General features: G+C 39.5%; 2 protein-coding genes across 3 annotated transcripts; both read left to right on the top strand.

The window, feature by feature from the left end:
- Positions 1-225: 225 nt before the first annotated feature.
- sp8b (sp8 transcription factor b) lies at positions 226-3985 on the top strand. 2 transcript variants are annotated; one of them, XM_077575930.1, is made up of 2 exons: positions 226-429; positions 712-3985. In XM_077575930.1, the coding sequence occupies exons 1-2, from the start codon at positions 409-411 to the stop codon at positions 2050-2052; spliced, it is 1362 nt and encodes a 453-aa protein (XP_077432056.1). In that variant the 5' UTR covers positions 226-408; the 3' UTR covers positions 2053-3985. The 2 variants fall into 2 exon arrangements, with proteins under 2 accessions (XP_077432056.1, XP_077432057.1); XM_077575931.1 differs by lacking the exon at positions 226-429 and adding an exon at positions 527-623.
- A 4929-nt stretch (positions 3986-8914) lies between these two features.
- macc1 (MET transcriptional regulator MACC1) lies at positions 8915-15363 on the top strand. Its single transcript, XM_077576766.1, has 5 exons — positions 8915-9018; positions 10879-10974; positions 11142-13144; positions 13226-13414; positions 14512-15363. The coding sequence occupies exons 2-5, from the start codon at positions 10887-10889 to the stop codon at positions 14713-14715; spliced, it is 2484 nt and encodes an 827-aa protein (XP_077432892.1). The 5' UTR covers positions 8915-9018; positions 10879-10886; the 3' UTR covers positions 14716-15363.
- Positions 15364-22398: the final 7035 nt, after the last annotated feature.

Here is a 22398-nt window from a genome sequence, read left to right as displayed (position 1 = left end):
TATGGAAAGTGATGTTCTGTAAAAAAAGAGAAAAAAAATTCAATAAGTGGCCCCCTAATTCCTCCCTCCTTATTCACTCTCATTTAACTTTACCTTCCTTCCGCTGTCTTTTATTATGGAGGGGGCGGCCTGGGGGGTGGAGAGCCCTGTCTATTGATGACCTCACGGGGGCCGTGCGGCGGCCGCGCGGCACGCCAGAGCCGCTGATTGGACGTCCGTGTCACAGCGCCACTTCAAAGCCGGAGAGGAGCCGCGGGACCGTGGAAGAATGGGCGGAACGCATCATTGTATTGCGCACCTCTGAAAAAAAAAGAAAGAAAGAAAGGAAAAAGAAAAAGAAAAAAAACACTGCTCGGATTCATAAATATAAAAAGATCCTCAGAGGAGGGCTGTGTTTTTTTGTGTGTGATGGCAACTTCACTTCTAGGGGTGAGTCTCCGAAAAGGACTTTCTTACTGCTTCAATTAGTTCTTGTCATTGGCTGCTCCTCTCCTGCTTGGCTATAGGATTACACTTTTAAAATCTGGGGGCAAAGTTACAGCAAAGGCAGTGATTAGCTTCTATTTTCGGTAGATGGGATAAAAGTTGTGCGCTTCTCTTGTTTGTCAAAGTTTGTCCAGCAGGTACGCAGGTGCAGAAATTGATTAAAAACGTCTTTTTGTTGTTCGTATGCTGTTGAGTAACTAACTTGCTGCTTTCGTGTCCCCTCAGGAGGAGCCGAGGTTGGGATCGACTCCTTTAGCCATGTTAGCTGCAACATGTAACAAAATCGGGAGTCCGAGCCCTTCGCCTTCCACCATTTCGGATAATTCCTCCTCTTTCGGGAAAGGCTTCCACCCGTGGAAGCGAGCCGCCGCCAGCAGCTGCAGCCTGGGCTCCGGCCTGCCCGGCTTCGGGGTGTCCCGCAACGGCTCGGGCATCTCGGACTCGTTCGGCTCCAACGGTTCGACGGGCTCCAGCGCCTTCTCCCTCACGTCCGGCGCCTCGCCCGGCTCCCACTTTGGGAACGACTACTCCGTGTTCCAAGCGTCCGTGTCGAACGGCTCCCAGGAATCGAGCCACCAGCCGGTGTTCATCTCCAAGGTGCACACGTCCGTGGACAGCCTGCAGGGCATCTACCCGAGGATGAGTGTGGCGCACCCGTACGAGTCATGGTTCAAGTCGTCTCATCCCGGCATCCCGGCGGGAGAGGTGGGCACCACGGGGGCGTCCGCGTGGTGGGACGTGGGAGCCGGCTGGATTGACGTCCAGAACCCCAACGGAGCTGCACTACAGACCTCGTTACATTCCGGTGGACTCCAGACGTCCTTGCACTCCCCCCTGGGTGGATATAATTCTGAATATTCCACTTTAAGTCACTCTGCCTTTAGTACAAACCCCTCTCCGCACCTGTTGACCACCGGCCAGCACCTGATGGACGGCTTCAAACCGGTGCTCTCCTCTTACCCGGACACAAGCCCATCCCCGTTAACCGGTGCGGGGGGCACCATGCTCTCCGGGGGCCCGCCCGCCTCCTTAGCGGCGTCCCCGAGGTCATCTGCGCGGCGCTACTCGGGCCGAGCCACCTGCGACTGTCCGAACTGCCAGGAGGCGGAGAGGCTGGGACCGGCCGGCGCCAGCCTCCGCAGGAAGGGCCTCCACAGTTGTCACATCCCCGGCTGCGGGAAGGTTTACGGCAAAACGTCCCACCTCAAGGCGCACTTGCGGTGGCACACCGGCGAGCGGCCGTTCGTGTGCAACTGGCTCTTTTGCGGCAAGAGGTTCACGCGCTCCGACGAGCTCCAGCGACACTTACGCACGCACACCGGGGAGAAAAGGTTCGCCTGTCCGGTGTGCAACAAGAGGTTTATGCGAAGCGACCACCTGAGTAAGCACGTCAAGACTCACAGCGCCGGTGGGTCGGCCGGTTCGGGCTCCGGGGGCAGCGGGGGCAAGAGGGGGAGCGATACCGACAGTGAGCACAGCGCGCCGGGGAGCCCCCCGTGCCACTCGCCGGACCTGTTGCACCCCGCTGAGGGGAGGCAGGGCGTGGTGGGCATGAACGGCCTTTAACTCTGCTTGCTTGACGTAAAAAGTGTGGGAACCACAAGAAAATGTCGCCGATGTTCTGCGAGGACATGACAGGGGTGGACATTATTGTACTTACTGTGTGCGTAATGCGCCATCACGTATGTCATTTAAAAGGGGAAAATAGGTTTCTCAATAAGGACACGAGACGAGTGTGTGCACAATTTGCCATCGTCAGGCCTTTAGAATTTTCTGTGACTTATACAGGTGGATGTTTTTCATTTACAGGCCAACACATTTCTTAAGTTATACTTTGGTTCTCAAAATGCAACCGCGTAACTCTCATTAATAAAAAAAATAGGCCTATACATTTCCCAATACAGGGACATGCCAGGGTGGATGTACAAAAATGCCATTTATTAAGAAAATGAGCCCAAGCATTTCCCCATAAGGACACAAAAGTGCACAATACTTCATGTCGTTTAAGTGGTCAAAACAGGCCTACAATTTTTTTTTAAATTTTTTGTAAGGACTAGATAGTGCATAACATTTATGCACAAACATATAATTTAAAATGGGCCTATGTGCAAAATAATTGTCATTTATGAAGAAAATAAGCCCATACATTTTCAGTATAATTAACTTTATAATGATTTTTTTTTTAAAGGCTTAGTCTTCACATTTTTTTCTGTAGAGACATTAATGTGTAACTTCGTGTACACAGCAAAATTGGCAGTGTTAAGTCAACACCTATAGTTACATTTAACACTTCAAATGTGTATTGGTTCATAATAAATATAGTTAAAACAACATTTTTGAAAGTGTTAAATGCAGATCTAATTTAACACCAACAGCATCTACTCTGGACACCATTTAATTCTGAAAATGTTAAAATTATACTTCATGAGTTAAATCAGCTCCCAAAAATGTAACTGCGGATATTTTAAAAGTACCGTTTTTGCTGCGCATCAATGTCTTTTATTGAGAAAATAGGCCTGCACTTTTTTTCCCCCCTGTATGGATGTATTCACAATGATACATTGCATTTATTCCAAAAATAATCCACAAAAAAATTGGGCAATTCTCAATGCACAATTCTCCATAAGTGTATTTTATTGAGATATTATGCCTGCACACTATGAATACATTTTAATGTACGAAGCTTCATGTCTTTAGTTGGGGAAATTTAGGCCTGTGCATTATTGGGTAACGACGTGATAGTGAACACACATTGCAATGCTCCACCATATGTCATTTATTGAGAAAACAGAATATACACTTCTTTTTTTTATTGACATGTTGCTGTTCCAATAGAAATATCTTCGTGTAGTGAGAAAAAAAAAAGTTTGATTCATGCCTTATTATGTATTTTTTGGAGTGGCTGCAAAAAGTTGTGCTGTCATACATTTTGTTCACGGGCAAACTCTGGCACTTTAAAAATAAGAAGGAGAGATTAACATAGTTCGGTATGAGATAAATGGAGTATGAATATCGTTTTGTTATATAGCCTATCTGATCGTTACACACACACACACACACACATACACACAAACACACTCACACTTTCTGTCCAGTCAACATGTGCGTCAAGGCAAGTTTGCAGTTGAGGAGGTCCCTTATATGACTGCAAAATGCGCTGTAAATATTGAACCATGTAGGTTAGAATATACGCCCATGTCAAAGGTGAGTATTGTATTTGTCCAGGAGACGATTTTGTATAGCTATTTCTAGTTGTATATGAACTCTAGTAAATATTTGAAAATATACGGAGATGTACTTTGAATTGTTTTTTTTTTTGTTTTTGTTTTTTTTTGCTTTGACATGATATAAAATGTATTGTGAGGAGTTCTATTTAACCACGACTTTTCTTGTATTTAGGGGGCTTTCATTAGGCGCACTTTTGGATTGATTTGTAAGGTTGGGAAATGAGTTACTGTTTACCCACTCTTGTTTTTTGTTTTGTTTTTATTTTTATTTTATTTAAGTAAGCATGTTGTAAAGTGATTTTAATTTTACAATGATATCCTTTTTTTTTCCTCCTTCTGAGAATGGCTTTTTATGTAAGCCACTCAATAAAGTCAGTATGGACTCAGAGTCACTTTGTTGGGTCGATTAAATCATTGGCAATGAAACCGATATATATATTTATTTTTTTGTTATAATCATTCGTTATTTCAGAGCATTTTTAAAGTCTGTTACTTTTTTCCCCTTGATAAGCAGTATTTCATATGAAGAAGGTCTTATTTTTGTTCATTAATTTGAAATAAAACGAACAACTTAGCGGTAGGTGGTTTTAACAATCAGAAAAAAAATAATATCGCAATTTATTGGTTGAATTTAAATTAGGAAATTCCTTCAGGTCGATATAAGAGCATCTCTGTGTGTGAGTGCAAGGATTTTATTACATGTAGGTTTAACGTCATTGAAAAAAGATTCTTGTTGTGAATGTTACCTTCTGAATTCTTATTCATGCGCCATAAAAAAAAAAGTTATACTGATACTGAAAATGTTTAGGCCTACTGCGACTGCGAGACATCCATTTAAATTAGGTATTTAATCCATATTACACTGTTCGATGCGCAGTCATGTTTGAACAGAAATATGACGATAAAATTGTGTACACATTTTATACATTTGAAAATATGCATGCGCGGCGGGGTGGGGTGGGGGAGATTGGGGGGCATCCCGCGAGTCTTGCGAATAAATGCTGCAATTAACACTAAATGCATATTTAACCTGTAATTTAAATTTGATATTTTAAAAGGGCGGCTTTGGGTTATAAAATTGGGCTTAGGCTCGAAGTTCCACTTTATTTTATATGAATGCTTGAAAACAATTAATTTCTAGTGCATTATCTGAACACAAAGTAAAAACACCCATGTTTTTTTTATTGAAATGTTTTAAATTTCACTTCAACTTTTTCTTTATTATGGTGATTATAAACCTCAAGACGCATTAAACTTACTCTGCTCTATATTTGTGTTGCAATGCAAGAGGAGATATGAGTTGATGTAACAAAAACTTCAAGAACTCTAATGGCAGATTGTACGAAACAAAAAAGAGTGCACTAGTTAAAAGGTGACATTTAAACATTCATACAAAAAAATGCGATATCGGGAAAACTGCTTTTAAAGTGACCTATAAACCTTTTTAAGAAGAAGGAGCAAACAGTGAAGTTGAAACTTCTACTTTCAATATGCAACCTTTTAGCGCCCTCTATCGTTCAAAATGTTTTGGCAGACCACATAAATTGTGATTAGTAAGTTTTGGATGCTGACAAAACACAATTAAATCAAGTTTGGTTTTCAAACATAACACTAAATTATGCAATGTTTTTTTGGGGGGGGGGGGGGTTCTATGAAGGAGACACGAGGCCGCCTTTATAGGTAACAGACTGCACATTTGTATAGGACTCGACACTTTAAACTTAAGCAACATAATTTATTAAAAAAATAATCATAATTACCACTTTATTAGGTGTACCAACACTATATATTTTTGATATTATTTAAAGCTAGTATCTTTATGTGCAAGTGAGGACTCTTACTTACAACAGGATGATGTTGAAGTGAAAATGCATCCACACCAAAACAGTGAAAATAGATTTTGATTAAATGAAAGTTAATGTCATTTATTGTTTGCCTAAATACTAGATAGGACAAAAAATAATTAAACATGGATGATAGCTATTTAAAAAAATATTCTTGAAAAAAAAAAAAGCATATGAAGTTATACATGATGGTCAATTGAGATCTTCTCAAGCCATCTGCAGTCAGCATCCTGATGACATCATCATCATCACCTGCTCTCCACAAGGTCGCGAGGAGAAAGCCATGATCAGAGGGCTGAGCTGTCGATCATGGGTGAAGAACAGAGCAGTAACAGTGTTACCAGCCAATTGGAACACAGAGAGAACGGTTTCAAGATCAACTCCTCCAACTTCTTTCACAGACAAAATCACAGACTTGCTAACTGCCACTGCCATCAAACGGAGCCATCTTGACCTACAGACAATTGGATAACACTCGAAGCTTGGGCAAAACAAGTCCGAGTAATTGTACCAACTATGACAGCGAATGCTATTTTCAAAGTTGTCAGCAATTTAGATTGATTTTGGTAACATCCTCACCTGTTGAATTGAGTGAAACAATCAAATGGCGAGTTGCAATGGAAAAGTATTCAAGATGTAAAATAAAAGTGTCTTTTTGCGTCTTCATGATAGGGCTCCATTTAAATGCATTTATTTAACTTTTGGCATCCATTTTACATCAGAAAAACTTGCTAGAAAAACAACAAATACTCAATTGACTCAAAATCTGGGTCTGTTTAATTTAACATAAAGTAGCTATGACTTATTCTGGTATATAGCAACAGGTGGATACACAACTTTATGGTATATCCTACGTTGCTGAACACAAATTTGAAATGAATGAAGAATAAGTTTTGCACAAATGAAGTGAAATTAGAATAGTGACAAAATGAAAATTTAATATAACTCTGTTATAGTTTCTAACCCCATTCAACATGTAGAAATATTATGAACATGAATTTGAGATGTGAGTCTGCTTCCTGTTAGCAAACCGCTCAAGGGGGCAACACTCATCATCTCCAAAGGCACGTGCGCTAAAAGTAATACAATTGAAGTCAACAACATTTTAGAGAGAAAAAAAACAGAAAAAAAAATAATTATGGTGCACATCAGCAAATCTTGCGTGACTTCAGCTCAGTGAGCATTTATCAAGGTAACCCACTAGTGAGGTCTGCTTTTTATCATAGTTCACATGGTAAAATTAGTTTTGAAATTTGAAAAACTTGGCTTGGTGAAAAGCAAAAAGATTAGCCGTTGAGGATGAAACGAATGTTAGAGAAATGGCACCACCATGTGGCTCACAAGTGACAACACCTTCACGTTGAGCCATGACATCAATTTGCTTGCTAACTGAAAACACGACAAAACAAACATACACAAAGCAACGTTGTGTACGTTCATCAAATGTTGAAAAGCGTTCAAATGTTGTTGTTTTTTTACCAAATATCCAAATGAGTGTAGAGAAAGTAAATAAGTGTATGCATCACATTCGTGTTCCATCATTAAATTAGTTGTATTTTCTTAAGGAAGCAGATAGATTAAGGATGTGTTTAAAATATTACCCATTAAAAAATGTACACAATTTATTTAAATCATAATTAGCATATGTGCATTCTATGAGAATATCAGAACATCAATTTAGCCACAAGGGAGCAGCATTTCAACAAAGATCAGTTATTTTATTTACAGTGTATGGTGCAATGTACTGTTGGACAATTCCGAACAGCATCCGGGCATTTCTGATATTGCCCCAATGCAACGCAATGCAAATGCTTATAAGGTGAAAACAAACGGCGTATTGCTTTTGCTTGTGACTATCATACAAACCAGGTAGATTGTTGCAGTAGTCATTAGTCAAACGATATTTCATCACATTTTCAAATCAAAATAATCCTCACGAATCCAATTACACAAGTTGCAAAGACCCAAAGTCAATGTTTTTCAATGAGCGAAGAGTACACCGAGTTGACCGCCATTTTGACTGTGAAGTATAAGCTCGGAATTGTCAATAGAGGATGTTGTCAACTGCATGCAACATGGGCCGGCAGCCAAAGACGCGTGATCATATGAACAAATTATTATTTAAAAAAAAAAATAAGAAAAGAAAAGAAAAAAGGGTCAGTATAGTACAGAAGTACAACTATATCAAACACATTTAAATACGTATTATATCCGTCACATGACACATGGGGAGATATGGACTTGTATTTTGCACTGAGTTTGTTTTTTATTTGTTTTATATTTAAACGTTGATTAATTTATCTGTTTATATTGTATATGCCAGTAATGTTCACCTCCAACACTGAAACATTTCTAAAACCTTTCCAAATCACTGACACACACAGCTCCACACAAATCCCTATCATCACTTCACTTTCAATAACAGCTTCCAAGATGAACTCTTTTACATTCAGTTATAGTAGGGGGTAGGACAGGATAAGCTTTTTTGTTTATACAGTATATATATGGGTTTAAAGGCAAGTGTTATGGTTTCATAGACGGTATAAGGTTTCAAAGTAGAGTTTCAAGGTGTTAGGTTTCAAAAGAGGTGAAGTCAGCCACAAATGCTTTTGAATCCAAGTTATAATAAATGATTTTACCCCCTTGTATATGATGTAAATTGCACACTAGTTCAATTCCACCCTTTAGTAAATGTAGTGCAGTCTGTATTTGATTTATTATCTTTATTCTGACACAAGATGTCATTAGGTGTAGTCTTGTATAACAGAATTTTCGTTGTATAGAAAAACATGTTTTTAAATGAAAAGCCACACTAACTTGCTGTGCAGCAACTATTTTGCTGCTTTATAAACCCAGCAGGCATTCATGTAGTTAATGAGTAAGTGGTTAATTAGATAGCAGTTGCTGTCCTTGACTGGATTAACTCCAGTTAACCTTCGTTTGGGATTTTATCACATGAAGAAGCAATGCAAACAAACAGAGAAAAATCAATTTTGGGGGAAAAAATAAACTTAACACAGCTACTTAGCATTCTTGGAAAACATACTAGAATAGCATCATTTCCTGCGTTCTACCTTTTTCTCTCTCAAATTCAATATCCAGTAATTTGCATTAATCACACGTGTTTATTTATTGCCTTCCTGTATGACATCGCTCGTCAGCCGCACGCTTATCTGGAAGCTCTCGAAACCGTCGCTCAGTTTCAGGTGTTGCAAGATACGGTGCGTAAACACAAAGGTGCATTGTGGGAGTTGTAGTACCGTAACGAGGAAAGGACCGTTCTCTGCCACGTTAACGTGTCCCACTTCAGACTCACCATCCCAGCATGCTTAGCGTGCATGAGGGCAGAACGGAACCGTGACGAGGACACGCTTCGCAAGTCTAAAAACAAAGTGTCAATGTTTGTGGAGCGGACTCTTTTTCTGACAGCGAGGAAAAACTACAAACATCTCATGCCGACGGTGAGAGATTTGTTTTAATATTTCATACACGTTTGTATACACTATGTCTCTATCCTGAAGAGACAGATGTAGTTTAAATGTCATTAATGTGTAACCACTAGACACACAAACACCTGTCGAGACGGTTATACAGTTTAGCTGCTTCGTGCCCTGAAATTGTATTCATTTGAATTGTATTCAAATATTATAAAAATGTCTGTTTTAATACATTTGCTGAGATCATTAGCTAAATACAGTGTTAAGAATAGACATTTTGTACATTTATGGACACTTTGATGTCAAACTAGAGGCTCGGAGAAAAGAGAACTTCATAATGTCTGACAAGACCAACCTGTTTTTGTGCACTGGTTGTAAGAAAGCACATTACTGACTCACTGTGACATGTCATGAATGGATTGAATCCTTTTCACACCAACAAGTGACACATTGACAACTGGGGCTTTCTTCCACTTTGGGTACAGTTTCTCTGCAAAAGAGACGGACAGGTTGTCTGCACTGTGAAAATTAACGTGATGATGGTTTGGGTGGATTTGTTGTTTTCTGTGAAATGTTTACACCTGGGCCATATCTGACAGGCATTTGTTCTTGTGACTACTTTGCGGATAATTTTTCTCAAATCGTTGACCAATGCTGCATGTAGGTTATGTAGCCTAAGCAAATGCTGATATTTACTTTTCATCTCACCTTTTCAATCAACAAGATACTTTCTTCATACATATAAAACATTAAACAATAAATATTCAAAGCTATTTTTAATGAAATGTTACTATTTATTTATATAATATTTTTATTTAAATAACGTGACTAACTTATCAAATTGAGAGTAAAACAGTTTAGAATTAAATTTTGTTGTTAAAGGTAACATTGGGCATCAGACAATCCATTATGGAATGCTTTTTATTAGTTAGTATCACATTACAGGACATAATAAACAGTTACACAATCTATTGGGTCAAACTGTCACCATCATGAAACCAAGTGTTAAAAAAAAGAGAGAAAAGTATCACAACATGTTAAAGAATCCAATAGTGACATCTTGTGTTAAAAAAAGAACAACACTGAAGTCATTTGCAATTTCACAGTCACAGTTTGGAGGTTCCACTGTACACCACTGGTAGGAAGGTGTTTTTGTTGATTAAATCTAAATTAGCTGACTCTGTAGTGCATCTGGAAGAAGTAATGTGATCTCTCTCTCTCTCTCTCTCTCTCGCTCTCTCTCTCTCTCTCTATTAGGGGTGTTAGAAAAAATCGATTTGGCAATATATCGCGATATTACAGCACGCAATTCTCAAATCGATTCAATATGCGGCCGAATCGATTTTTAAACATCAATTTTTTGGGGGGAATATTCAACAAAACGTCTTATTTAGGGTTAGGATTTGCACATTAAGCATGGAAGAATGTTATATTAATGTAACATTAAGCCATAATATTTTATTTCAGTGCTGTTCAAACATGAAACAGACTGCAACCTGTTTGTTAAATGCAGTGGCTCAGTTATAAACCTGAATTTTCAGATAAATAAATACATTTTTAAACAAATCTTACAGTGTACATGTACAAGTTTACTGGTTAGTCATTTCTAAATTTGAGTTAAAAAAAAAAAGCGCAATAATCAATGTATAGATTCGTATCGGGATGAATCGGTATCGAATCGAATCGTGACCTATGAATCATGATACGAATCGAATCGCCAGGTACTAGGCAATTCACACCCCTAATATAAATATATATAGGTTTTTTTTTCATGTTTAACAGGGCTATTTGACAGACCTGCAACATTGCTGCTTCATCTTAGCAGCTCTTTTCAGACTCCTTATCTTCTAACCACAGTATGTTTTTTTTTTTTAACATTTACAGATGAAAATATGGCAAACTCCTTGCCATGTGCAGGGAGTCTTGTAAGAAGCAAATCTGAGGGGACACTGATTGATCTGGAGGAAAATGTTTTGAATGGTAAGGTCTTTATATTGTCAGCAATATCATTTAACCCCTGGGCGTTATTTTATTTTGAAATGGCTTGGTCAGAACCAACAAAAAGCCAAAAAATGGTCAAATAATGCCCAAGGGTTAAGGTAAGTCTTCAAAGGAGAATTACTGATGAACTCATTTCTTTTTAATAGATGGAAATTTGCCTACGAGCTATGACAAGTCAAGAGAAAATCCATTTTGGAACCAGTTGTCTGGGTCTAATCCTTTCTTAGATGACATTGTACACAACAACTCAGATAAGCTTATTTCCAACACATGCGACACATTCCCAGAGACTATAAACAAACCGGATACAGAAAATGGGGACACCATTAGCATATGTTCAGATGAGGGCAACTTTCTGGAAAAGAAAGACAACGCTAACAACAAATCTGGGGGATGGAGAAGTGCCAGCGACATCCTGAATGGATATTTTGAGAGGAAGGCACCAAAGAGGGGGGGCAGCTATAAACCGCCACAGCCTGTTCTAAATCCTGATTTTGAGTGGCTAAAAAACGATCGAGAAGCGTATAAGATGGCTTGGCTGAGCCACCGGCAGTTAACTCGCTCTTGCCTGGACCTAAATCTGATAAGCCAGAGTCCTGGATGGGCTCAGACTCAGGCAACAAACTTTCAGGTCATCTGCAAGATCGGCCATGATGGAGGTACAGTCCACCTGCCAGACTCTGAAATGAGCATTTGTGTCCCAGAAGGCCACGTCCCTCCTGGGGAAATTCAGGAAGTAACCCTGAAGGCAATGCTTGACCCGCCTCCTGGACTCAACAACAACTACGTCACCACGATGAGTCCTCTTCTGGAAGTAGTGCTCAGCAACATCAACACAAAGGGTCCAATCTCACTGAAGATAAAGCTGTCCGGAGAGGTGAGGAGCGACCCATTAAGCCAAGTCTTGACCACAGTGGTCGGACTCTTGTCTTACAAACGGGAAGGACCCTACGTTAGAGTGAACGACTGTGACATTTTCAAGAACATGATGCAGATGAAGCTCCAGCAGCCGAAGACGCATTTTTACGTGATAGCAGTCGCAGAGGCCTCCGCCGTTCAGTCCCCGGCTTTGTCAGTCTGGGATTACCTTCACCGCCAAATTACGGTGGCCGTTTATGGCCCCAGGTACATCCATCCATCTTTTAAGGTAGTAATAGTCGTCTGTTGTCACGAGGAGGTACCGTCAAAGCTTCCCTTTTCAGATATTTGTAGAGGAAACAAAGTGCCACCGCTCGTGTTGCAGCTCTGGGGAGCGCATCACCTTCGGACCGACAACCTGCGTGACCTGCTTGTCACCACTGGTATCAAAGACTCCATGTTTAAAATACGGCTTGAGGACAAGGTGAAAGAAGTGAGGCAGAGTCAGCTGAAAATAGGGACAGTGTTGCATCTGCCAGTGGCCTTATCTTATGCCAGCAGTCAAGACATAAATTCTTTTCAGTTAGACCTCAAAGTAACCGAATCGAACTCTACAACCGTTGCGTGCTTTGAAGTTCCTTCGCCTCCTGCAGCACCCATTCGATGTGAAAAACGCATGTCCAATCAGACAAGTAGAAAAGTTGTCGAGATGTCAAGAACGTCCTCTATTCCTGAGGACCAGGTGCCAGATTTCCCTGTTTTTAAAAACGGACCCGTGAACTTAAAATGGTACGGCGTGGCCCTGAAGTCAGTTCTCCGTCAGTCCCGTGTGGACTACCTATTGGAGTACTTCAAGGGGGACACCGTGGCTCTCCTATCCAAGTCAACTGTTCGATCAGTGGGGAATTCAAAGGCAAAGGAGTGGTACATCGGATTCCTCAGGGGCAGAACCGGTTTGGTCCATTGCAAAAATGTCAAGCTCATCACGGCGGATCAAGTGATTGACTTTACTGGCATTCGCGTGACCACGGCGGTCCTCCTGGACAACATGACTCAGCCCTTCACAAAGCTTACATACATGTACTCTGCCATCCAGACGCTCGTCACAGAGCACATAACCAACTGGAGGGGTCTCGCGGACGCTTTAGGTTATTACGATCTGTCGCTGGACAGCATCACTCGCAGATTTGCTGAAACGGAGGCTGATAAGGTGGCCTGCGTGCTGGAAAAGCTGAAGGAAGACTGCCACGCCGAGAATAGCGGCAAGAAATTCCTTCACGAACTCATGGCTGTAAGTAGAAGAAAAGTCCGCACCAACAAGACCTCTCAGTAATCTCACTCTAGCAACGTACTGTTGTGTTTGTCCTTGAAGGGTCTGTTAAAGATGGCCAGCATCAATCTGGTGGCCCAGCTGATTCAGAATACGGTGATCCTGTCCACCGCTGTGGAGCTGGGGATTCGATGGCGGGAGCTTGCAGACAAGACGAGAAAGCTGACCAGTGCTCAGATTGCTTTCTATGAGGAACCACACAGAGGAATGAATGGAGAAGTTGGGCCTAAGGTCGGTTAATCAATCTTCCAGTTTTTCTGAAGCGCGGTTATTTTGATGATACTCTGGTTTATAATAAGGTGTTCGCTTTCATTGTCAGTGTTATAGGTGGAGCGACTTTGGACAGTTTGGGCACTTTTGTTTGTGTCAAATTAGCTAAATGCTAAAACGATTTGTCACTGTTTATTTCAAGGCTTGATATATATTAAGTTGTGGTTAACGCAAATATTTGTTACCTCAGTTTGTAGTAGGGATAGATCGATTATCGGCCGGGCCGATTATCGCTGCCGATATTTGGCATTTGGAAAAATATCGGCATCGGCCTTTTGATAATTCTGCAGGCCGATATAGATGGTATCTCACTGAACGGTGAATGCATGCAATTTGGGGTTTTCATTAGGATTTGTAAGATGTTCAGAGTCAGTTTTTATTTGTCAAAAATACATTTTGAACATGTCTGTGAAGATCTTTTGAAACCTTTGACAAACCTGACTCCAAATTAGCTACATTTACATGCATTTGTCGCTCAATGAGAGACATGTAACTTTTCATTTTTGTATTGATTTAAATTTCCACTATAAAAGATGATGCTGACACTGCGGGAACTCTCTACACTTTTTATTCTTTTAAAATTACATTTATAAAACACACACACACACAATTAAAAAATGATGTTGACATTTTGTATAACTTTATTTATAATAGAAAACTTCAGGAAAATATTTACTTGCTTAGGTTTCAATTTAGCGTAACACATGCTGATAAACCCTGTTAAAATGTATAACAGAGCTGTCTATTCCTTTTATGTTTCAAATGAAAGGAAAAACCATCAAAGTATTGGAAATTTGAAAAGTTGTTTTAACATACGTAATTGATTTTAAACATTTTGACGCTAATATTTTCTCTTTTACTGCAAATGAATATCGGCTTGAAATATCAGTTATCTGCCTCCTTGACTACTAATAATCAGTATCAGCCCTGGAAAAAAAAACACATCAGTCGTGTGTTAACAAATTACCAAATGTTTGTTTACAGCTGTTGATTTGTTTTAAAAAAATGCAGCTCATGGGATTTTAAAACACATATTATTGTTGCTAAATATCTTACAGCTGATGTGGAAACCTGCTTACGACTTCCTGTTCTCCTGGAGTCAACGTTACGGAAACAGTTACCGAGACATGATTCAAGACCTCCACCTGGTTCTGGATAAAATGAAGAACCCCGTCACCAGACAGTGGCGACAGCTGACCGGTGCCCTCATCACAGTCAACTGCCTCGATCTCTATCGGGCCTCTGCATACCCAAAGGCCTAAGCACTTTGTAATCAGAGCACGCTAATGTCCCTGCACTTCTTCTGTTTGTTTATCGAATGTCAGTCTTTGTCCTGTAACCGCAACTGTGATCAGCCTGTCTTGAAAACAAACGCAAAAAAAAAAATGAAGGCCAGTTTGTGGCAAATGTAATCGCACATTACAGTGAAATTCACTTAGGAATTTTTCAGCACTGAAACGGAAACGTATTGTATTTTTTTTTACTCATAAAATGTCAACATTTATCAAATAATTATGTTTACCAGATGTTGTATTGTGTTTTTTCTTTTTTTTTACTACTTCTAGACTACTTGTTCCTTTTGAATAGAGGCTACAGTATATCACTGACTGTTATACTGTAGATGTTTGCATCAGTTGATCTGAAAGACATAGCATCTGAGTTGAGACACCAATAAATGTGAAATTCAATTACTTGTGTTAAATGGTACAATTTATATGTATTTCTCGAATGTTGTCCCAAAGTGGTAATGAGGGTGTACTTGATATTTTGTAACGTAGCGTTATATTTTAGAAAGCACCACTCTTTCCTATACACCAGGATTGCCAAATGTTTTTAATGGAAATATTAACTGCAATAAAACTCCTAAAGAAATCACATATAGAAAATAAAGTAAATGAAATATATGTAAAGTTTGGTGATGCAATGGCTCAATTTTTTTTTCATGTTTGTTTTTGCTACAGCACTGTTAGTTTAAGCTTTAGTTGTGTCTTCCCCATGCGTACGAGAGCACACGTTGCTAAACTGTGTTGACTTTGGCTGACGGAACGCGCCTGAGGCAAAATAAATCTGCAAATTAAATTCTAACAGGCAACAGAGCCAACTGATTTGAATGATTGTATTAATGGCTACAATAAGACTGCACAGGAATTTGAAAATGATGATAAAGCAACAATAATGAAATGAAAAACATTTAGTCACTATATTTTATTTCCTATAAGAGTGGAAAGAATTATAACGCTTGTATTGAGCACTACCCTAATTCCAAATTTGACTACCAGAAATATGAAGTGTCAAACATAAAATAAACAAATAAGCTTATTAATTCATTACCTGCCATTGAGGGTAATCGACGTCAAAAATTTATTTTAACGATTTCTATTAGTTTAACTCCCCCCCCCCCCCCACACACACACTTTTGTTAAAGGTATGAAAACCTAAATTTATTGCACATTTATAACGATATAAAAAAATAATATTAATCGTGAGTTAACTAGTAAAGTCATGCGATTAATTACTATTAAGAAATTTAATCACCCGACGCCCCTATTTTTTAATAATCTTTTCTTTAAAAAAATTAATTAAAGAAGAAAAAAAAAATTTAAAAATTAAGGGCATCAGGCGATTAAAATTTGTCATCGTAGTTATTCGCATGACTTAGCTAGTTAACTCACGATTTCATATGAATATATTTTTTTCTTCTAGTTTTCATACTCTTGTTAACAAAAGTGGAAAAAATGTTAAATAGAAATAGTTCGAATTAATTTTTGACGTCTATAGCCGTCAATGGCAGTGAATGAGTTAAAGTAGGACCTCACCAATGCAACATTTGTAAAGTACTGTACACAAGTTTATTTTTGTTCCTAACTCCACTGTAATCTTGTGGTAATTAGCCCATCTGGGAAAAAAAAATGCATCTATAAGTTGTTATTTTTATTCTTATCTACTGCATTCAAGTACCAAGCAAATATTTGGGGCTCGGTGTCTATTAGGGGAAATGATGTATTAATGCCTGCCACATCAAAACCATTTTTTTCTGTGATCTAAGTGCTACTATGCCTAGTCCAGCTTGCTTTACCCACAAAACAATCAAACTTGCATTGCCTTGAACCTTTTGCTCCAGCCCCATAAAGCTGAGGTCTGCCTCTGGGCAGAAAATCACACTATGAGGTGTGGTCGCTTCTTTTTCTTCCAAAGCCTTTGAGAAAATAAACGTAACTGAAAAACAATCTTTCACTGTACCACCCTCGAGTGCCGTGTTTAAATTCCATTCATGTTCGAAAGTGGCCCCAGGATTTTTTAAAGGGAGCTTTACAAAGCAAGAACATAATACTGCTTATAATGAACAAATTGTTAGTTGTGTATTTGTAGAAAGTCAGTTAAAAGATTTGAATTGGGTTTAAAAACACTGCTGGAAACAGTGAGTGAAATTATACATCTAAATAAAATTCATTTACAAACCATACTGTCAGAAAAAATTAATGTCAATAGTACAATAGGAGTAAGACATTGATAAGGATTTTTTTTTTAAGACAAGGAATTTGCAGCTGTACTGTAGTTGAGGGTCAGAAACTTAAAAATGAAACTCGGATATATCTCTATAACACTCAAAGTCATCAAATAAAACATTTTAGTGGTAAACAGGGGGGTTTGAGTAGAGTTTAAAGCATACTTAAATGGTAAGTACAGTTCAAACTCTGCCAAGTTTCCAAAATAAAACCTCCTGGAATGGTGTGCGTCATTCTAAAAGGGACCTGAGCGACAGCAAACCTGGATACATTTGTTCCGTCAATACATTTGTTCCGCCCTTATTTACGATAGATGCAAAGATTTAATAACTTTAAATAACAGTATATATAACCTAAGAGTTTTAAAAATTGTTTCACATCGCTATTTGAGTACGTTTGTATTAATTCAACGTCTTTATTTTGGTTGGGTTTTTTTTCAACATGAAAACAAGAGGCTCAAAATCTGTCATGACTTTCTCCACCCTGTGGGTTGCGCCATTGTCCCAACAATGTAGCATTACTATGAGTGGGTCAAAATAGTCGACCAGGGTATAGTAAAGAATAATATTAATTTAGTATTTTAATATCTGCATCAGCAGATTTAAAGTCCCATTTTGAAGATTTGCTGCTAACTCAAAGTCGTAACGGAGTAACGATCCACTGCAAATTAAGATAAGTGAGTTTGGAAGTTTGTGGAAGGTGGCGTCTGCAGCCAACAAACTTGGGAGCCATCCACAAATCACTTTGCATGAACAGAAGCATTCCTCTGTCCCCCTTGGGTGCACGAGGCTTCATTTGAGTTGCCGCCATGATTCTGTGATATATGCTGGGGCCAAGAAGTCATTTGGCTTCCAATTTATTAGCTTGCTGATTTATGCTCACCGTGGAGGCTGTGTGATGGCGACTCCTACCACAACACACACCCTTTTTATTTTACACCCTAACAATCCGCTAATGGATGATGTGAAAGCTGAGCAAGTTGGGTAATTAGAAAAGTCAAGGGGGGGGGGGGGGGGGACATTATAACAGTTTATAAGGCAGCACTTCATTTATCACTAAGGGTTGAGTTCCTCTGATTAAAAAGTGGGGGCAGCGTGGTGGAATAGTGATTAGGACGTCTAGGTTTGGGGTTTGAAGATGCATGTTAGGGCGGCTGTTTGGTTCTAATTGCAACTCAATTGGCTGGTTGACCAGTCCAGGCCAGGATTAAACTATAGTATACACCCATAGCAAACTATCCATCTACTGTAGAAACATAATTGGATTCAAACTTGGAAATGAGTTAAAAAAAAAAAAACTGTAAGCCACAATTATTGTTTTGTTCCGTTCAGCAATTTCATAAGACATATTACTGAGAGTTTTAGAGCAGCATATTTGCGGTGTTACAAGGTGTTTGATGCCTTTCTTCTGACTAACAGCCTGCTTGGAGCCTCTTCTTATGACCACCGCTGGGAAGGAGGAAGCTCCATTACCACATGACTCACACTCACAGTGAAAGAAAGAGAGAACGAAAAAAAAAAAAATACAACGTGAAGTGTTTGGCAGCGTTTTGGAGCAGCTTTGTGAGTAATCTGCGTCCACATCCTGGCCGCCTCACTTTTCTCTCACTTTTTCCATCTAGCGGCCTTACAGAAGTTGAATTCCACAAAATGAAGGCACACAAATGAGCCCTTTGAGCTTTGATAAACATCAGCTCCGATGCAGAGAATACAGTATGAGAAATGGACACAAGGAATCCCTTATTTATTGTTTTGCTGAGGTGATCACATCCTATGTTGTGGTCCAAAGTTTTGTCAGGTGTATGGCGACGATGTGGGGGATGTGCAGAGAGCGTGGCCGCTGACAGGCCTGATGTAGCAAGCGTGACACTCCCAGTCCACTAGTGATCTAAAAACCAGATGGAGTCAACAGGGTTTGCGTTGAGGTATGCTGATAATCAGAGTTTTCATAACACGCATGCCTTCCATCCTTAAGTCTCAGATTGATGAACTACCACCGCCTATTGTTCCCAGCTGACTTGCAAAAGGTCAGTCAGTGGGCTATTTTACTTGAGACTTATGTTTATGCCACACCTGTTTGGTAGAATTTTGACAAGTTGTTGGAATTTAGATGTTTCGGGGGTTGGTGAAGGACTCTGGTTGGTGGCCCGGTGGGTGGTGGGTGGTGGATTTCACTTTCCTTTCTTTTCTTTGGTCCTTCCTCGGGTCTCCTGACGCGGCCTCACGACTCTGGCTGGAAGTGTTCGGTTTAGGTGAACGGTATGGGATTTTTTAAGAGGTTTTAAGTGAACTAATGAATACACACTCGCACGCACGCACACGCGCACATACACATTCTCACCCACATACAAAATAAAAAATAAAAAAGAGAGAGCAATGATGATGACATGTTAAATCTGTAAAATTACCGAATGAACAATACTGAGCTCTCCAGAAAAAAAAAAAATAATAATAATAATTTGACAAGTTGTAGTGGTGAATTCTTAAAGAGCAAGTCAAGTACAGACAATATTTTGTATGCCCTCACTCGTTCAAACATGACATTCTGATTAATATGGCATTTGTAGACTTATTTAAGCAGAAAAATCCACCTGTATTCATCTCAGGGGGCGGCCATTTTGCGTTATACTGCCACGTGCCTATAAGGGCTCAGCTCGCGCATGTCACATGACCAAACCCAGAAAACAGGTGAATCGTGATTGGTTGTTGCATGAGCCCTGAGCAATTGTGATGTCATTTTCAGTTGACAGCATGTGGCAAAATGGCCGCCCTGTGAGATGGATAAAATTGGATGGATTTTGCTGCTTAATGAATAGTCAACAAGCGCAATATTAATTGTGTTCAGCCTAGTTGGGGTGCATAGAACATAATATTGTAAATCAATTGTTTGACTTGACTTCCCGTTTAAAAACCGCAAGTCAAAGAGTTTAGTAAGTTAACTCTAAATGGAGGTAAACTGCCTTTCATATGAATTCATGGTTCATTTGCCTTTATTTTAGCATAAGCCTATAGGACCAAAATATTTATGCATAATCAATCAAATATTGTAATACATGGGAAGATGATCTTGGAAAAAATAATCGCTTATTAAATCACAATCGCAGTTGTTTATCTATGTGGACTGCAATGGACCTGCACCAAGCCCAAGGTAGAACCAAAGTTAGCTAGGATCGCCACATAAAATGATGGCGTGGGCCATTTCAGGGCTTCTGTCCGTGAGTTTGACATAAATGTTACAGTCAAAGCATTTTAACAAACTTCTTCAGACTGTCTCCTTACACTCGAACCAATTGAAACTTGTGGCTCCACTGTACTTGAAGTTTTCGCTTGGAATGATTTGAGGTGATAATCAAGCTTGAATGACATCACGCCTTGATGACATGTCCAGCTGGGTGACCACACAACTTCCTCAATGATGAGTGAAAATAAACACAACTCCCAAGAGCAAATACACAAAAAAATCTACAATCAGCTGAGAGCTTGGGGGTAAATCTCTCTGAGGATGTGTCCTTGGCTAATTTGTGTCAACCAAGCCAGGCTGAAAGGTTCCTGTTCCAAAAACAACATGGCTGGAGAGGTAGCCCATTGTGTCCTCAGTGAGGAGGAGGAGAAGGGAAAGGAGGAAGAAAAGGTCGCCTCCAACTGACACGGTAGGGGACGAGCGGAGGTGAGCGGTGATGAGTGCGCAGCTGCAGTTCAGAGACCAGCGGCGTGGTTACAAACTCGCATCATTTACAATCACGTCTCTCGACGCATTGTCGGATATGCTCGTTGGTTCTGAACCCTCGACCCAATGATTGCGGGATGACAAAATGAGGAAAGATAAGATTCCTGGCTATTTCATGTAGAACTCAGCAGGACTTTGCAATGTTGTTCTTAGCGAGAGATGGGAGACCCTCCTCCGCCCTGACACCCCCACACCTCTGCCCATCACCCCCCTTGGACGATATTCATCCTTTGCTTGACCCGCTCCCATCTTACAGTCCTTATGAACAGCAATTGAGGTGAGACACTTCAATGTATATATAATTAATAGGAAGTACAAGTTAAAGATGCTCACAGTTGACTCTCTAAAGTGAAGTGGTCTTACAGTGGTACCTTGACTTGTGAGTTTAATTTGTTTCATGACCAACTTTGTAACTCTATTTACATGATTGTCAAATCAATTTTCTCCAGTGTAATGAAACGCCAAGAATCTATTCCATTGTGAGTGATGTCAGGAGATCTGACTCCAGCTCTAGTTGGCCATTTACCAAGCGTTAACATCTGCTCCTTGAGAGTGTTTTTATTTTGTATTTGTGTGTATGACTCTTTGGCTTGCAACACAAAGCATTGCTGTTCCTTAAAAAAAAAATATATATATATATATATACTGTATATATATTAGTTAATTAGTGCTGTCAAAGTTAAAGCGTTAACTGATTACTTAATCACAAAAAAAATTGCATTAATCATAAATTAACGCAGATTAATCCCACTATTAATTTTGACCATAGATTATCCTTTAGCGTGAGAGCGGATGGCTACGTTTAAGGTAGCCCAGGTTGTGTTTGAGCAATAAACATAATTACATGCATTAAAGTTAAGCATTTAATAAATGTTTGCGTAGCACATTTAGAATATTTGTTCATGTCAAAATATTGGGGTCATTTTTTTTCCATTTTAAACTATGCAAATAATTAACTGATTAGAAAAAAGAGGAGGATGAGCATGCGCAGTGGATCAAAAAATGTTGAAGACGTCCTTATAACATTAAATGTCAAAAGAATGAACACATAACCAGTGCTCTTCAAATTTGGCGGGGGAAAAAGTATTTTATTATTAAGCGATTAATCGTGATTAAGAAAAATTCTAAAATGCGATTAATCTGATTAAAAAATGTAATCGTTTGACAGCTCTAATAATAATATATATTTTTAAAAAGTTAGTTGCTCTTCCAATTGCATTCATTGACGTCACGGGATGACGTGATCTTGCAACTCAGCTCAATATGGTGTGGCTAGTTTTACAGCGTACTCAGCCGTGCTACCTTTGTGTTTACACCGAATGTTATTTTCTGACTGACAATGTCATCCTCAGCTTTCTCTAACGTTACTTGTGTAAAGAAGACGTATGTGGAACGTTTAGATCAACAGTCCTTGGAGCGGTACACATTGAAACGTTTTCTTGATTAATGGAATCGATTTGCCGGTGTCCAGACTCCATGGCGACATTCACGTATGCTCTGAGGTAGGATGGCTCGATCCCAAAACACACACGTTCTTGCTTCTTCTGTACTTTCGGCTTTTATTGGTTGCTATGTGCATTTATGTAAGTCATTTTCAAATTAAACATGAAGAATCTCGGGTTATTTTTAAGTTAGCTAGTTCCGGACCATGCTAGCTACTAGCACTAGCATGTTTACTACCACAACATTGTTGACTCATCACTTATTTTTGTA

This window comes from Vanacampus margaritifer, chromosome 9, assembly GCF_051991255.1.
Source record: "Vanacampus margaritifer isolate UIUO_Vmar chromosome 9, RoL_Vmar_1.0, whole genome shotgun sequence".
Classification (NCBI taxonomy): Eukaryota; Metazoa; Chordata; class Actinopteri; order Syngnathiformes; family Syngnathidae; genus Vanacampus; species Vanacampus margaritifer.
This window is presented reverse-complemented; position numbering and strand designations above follow the sequence as displayed.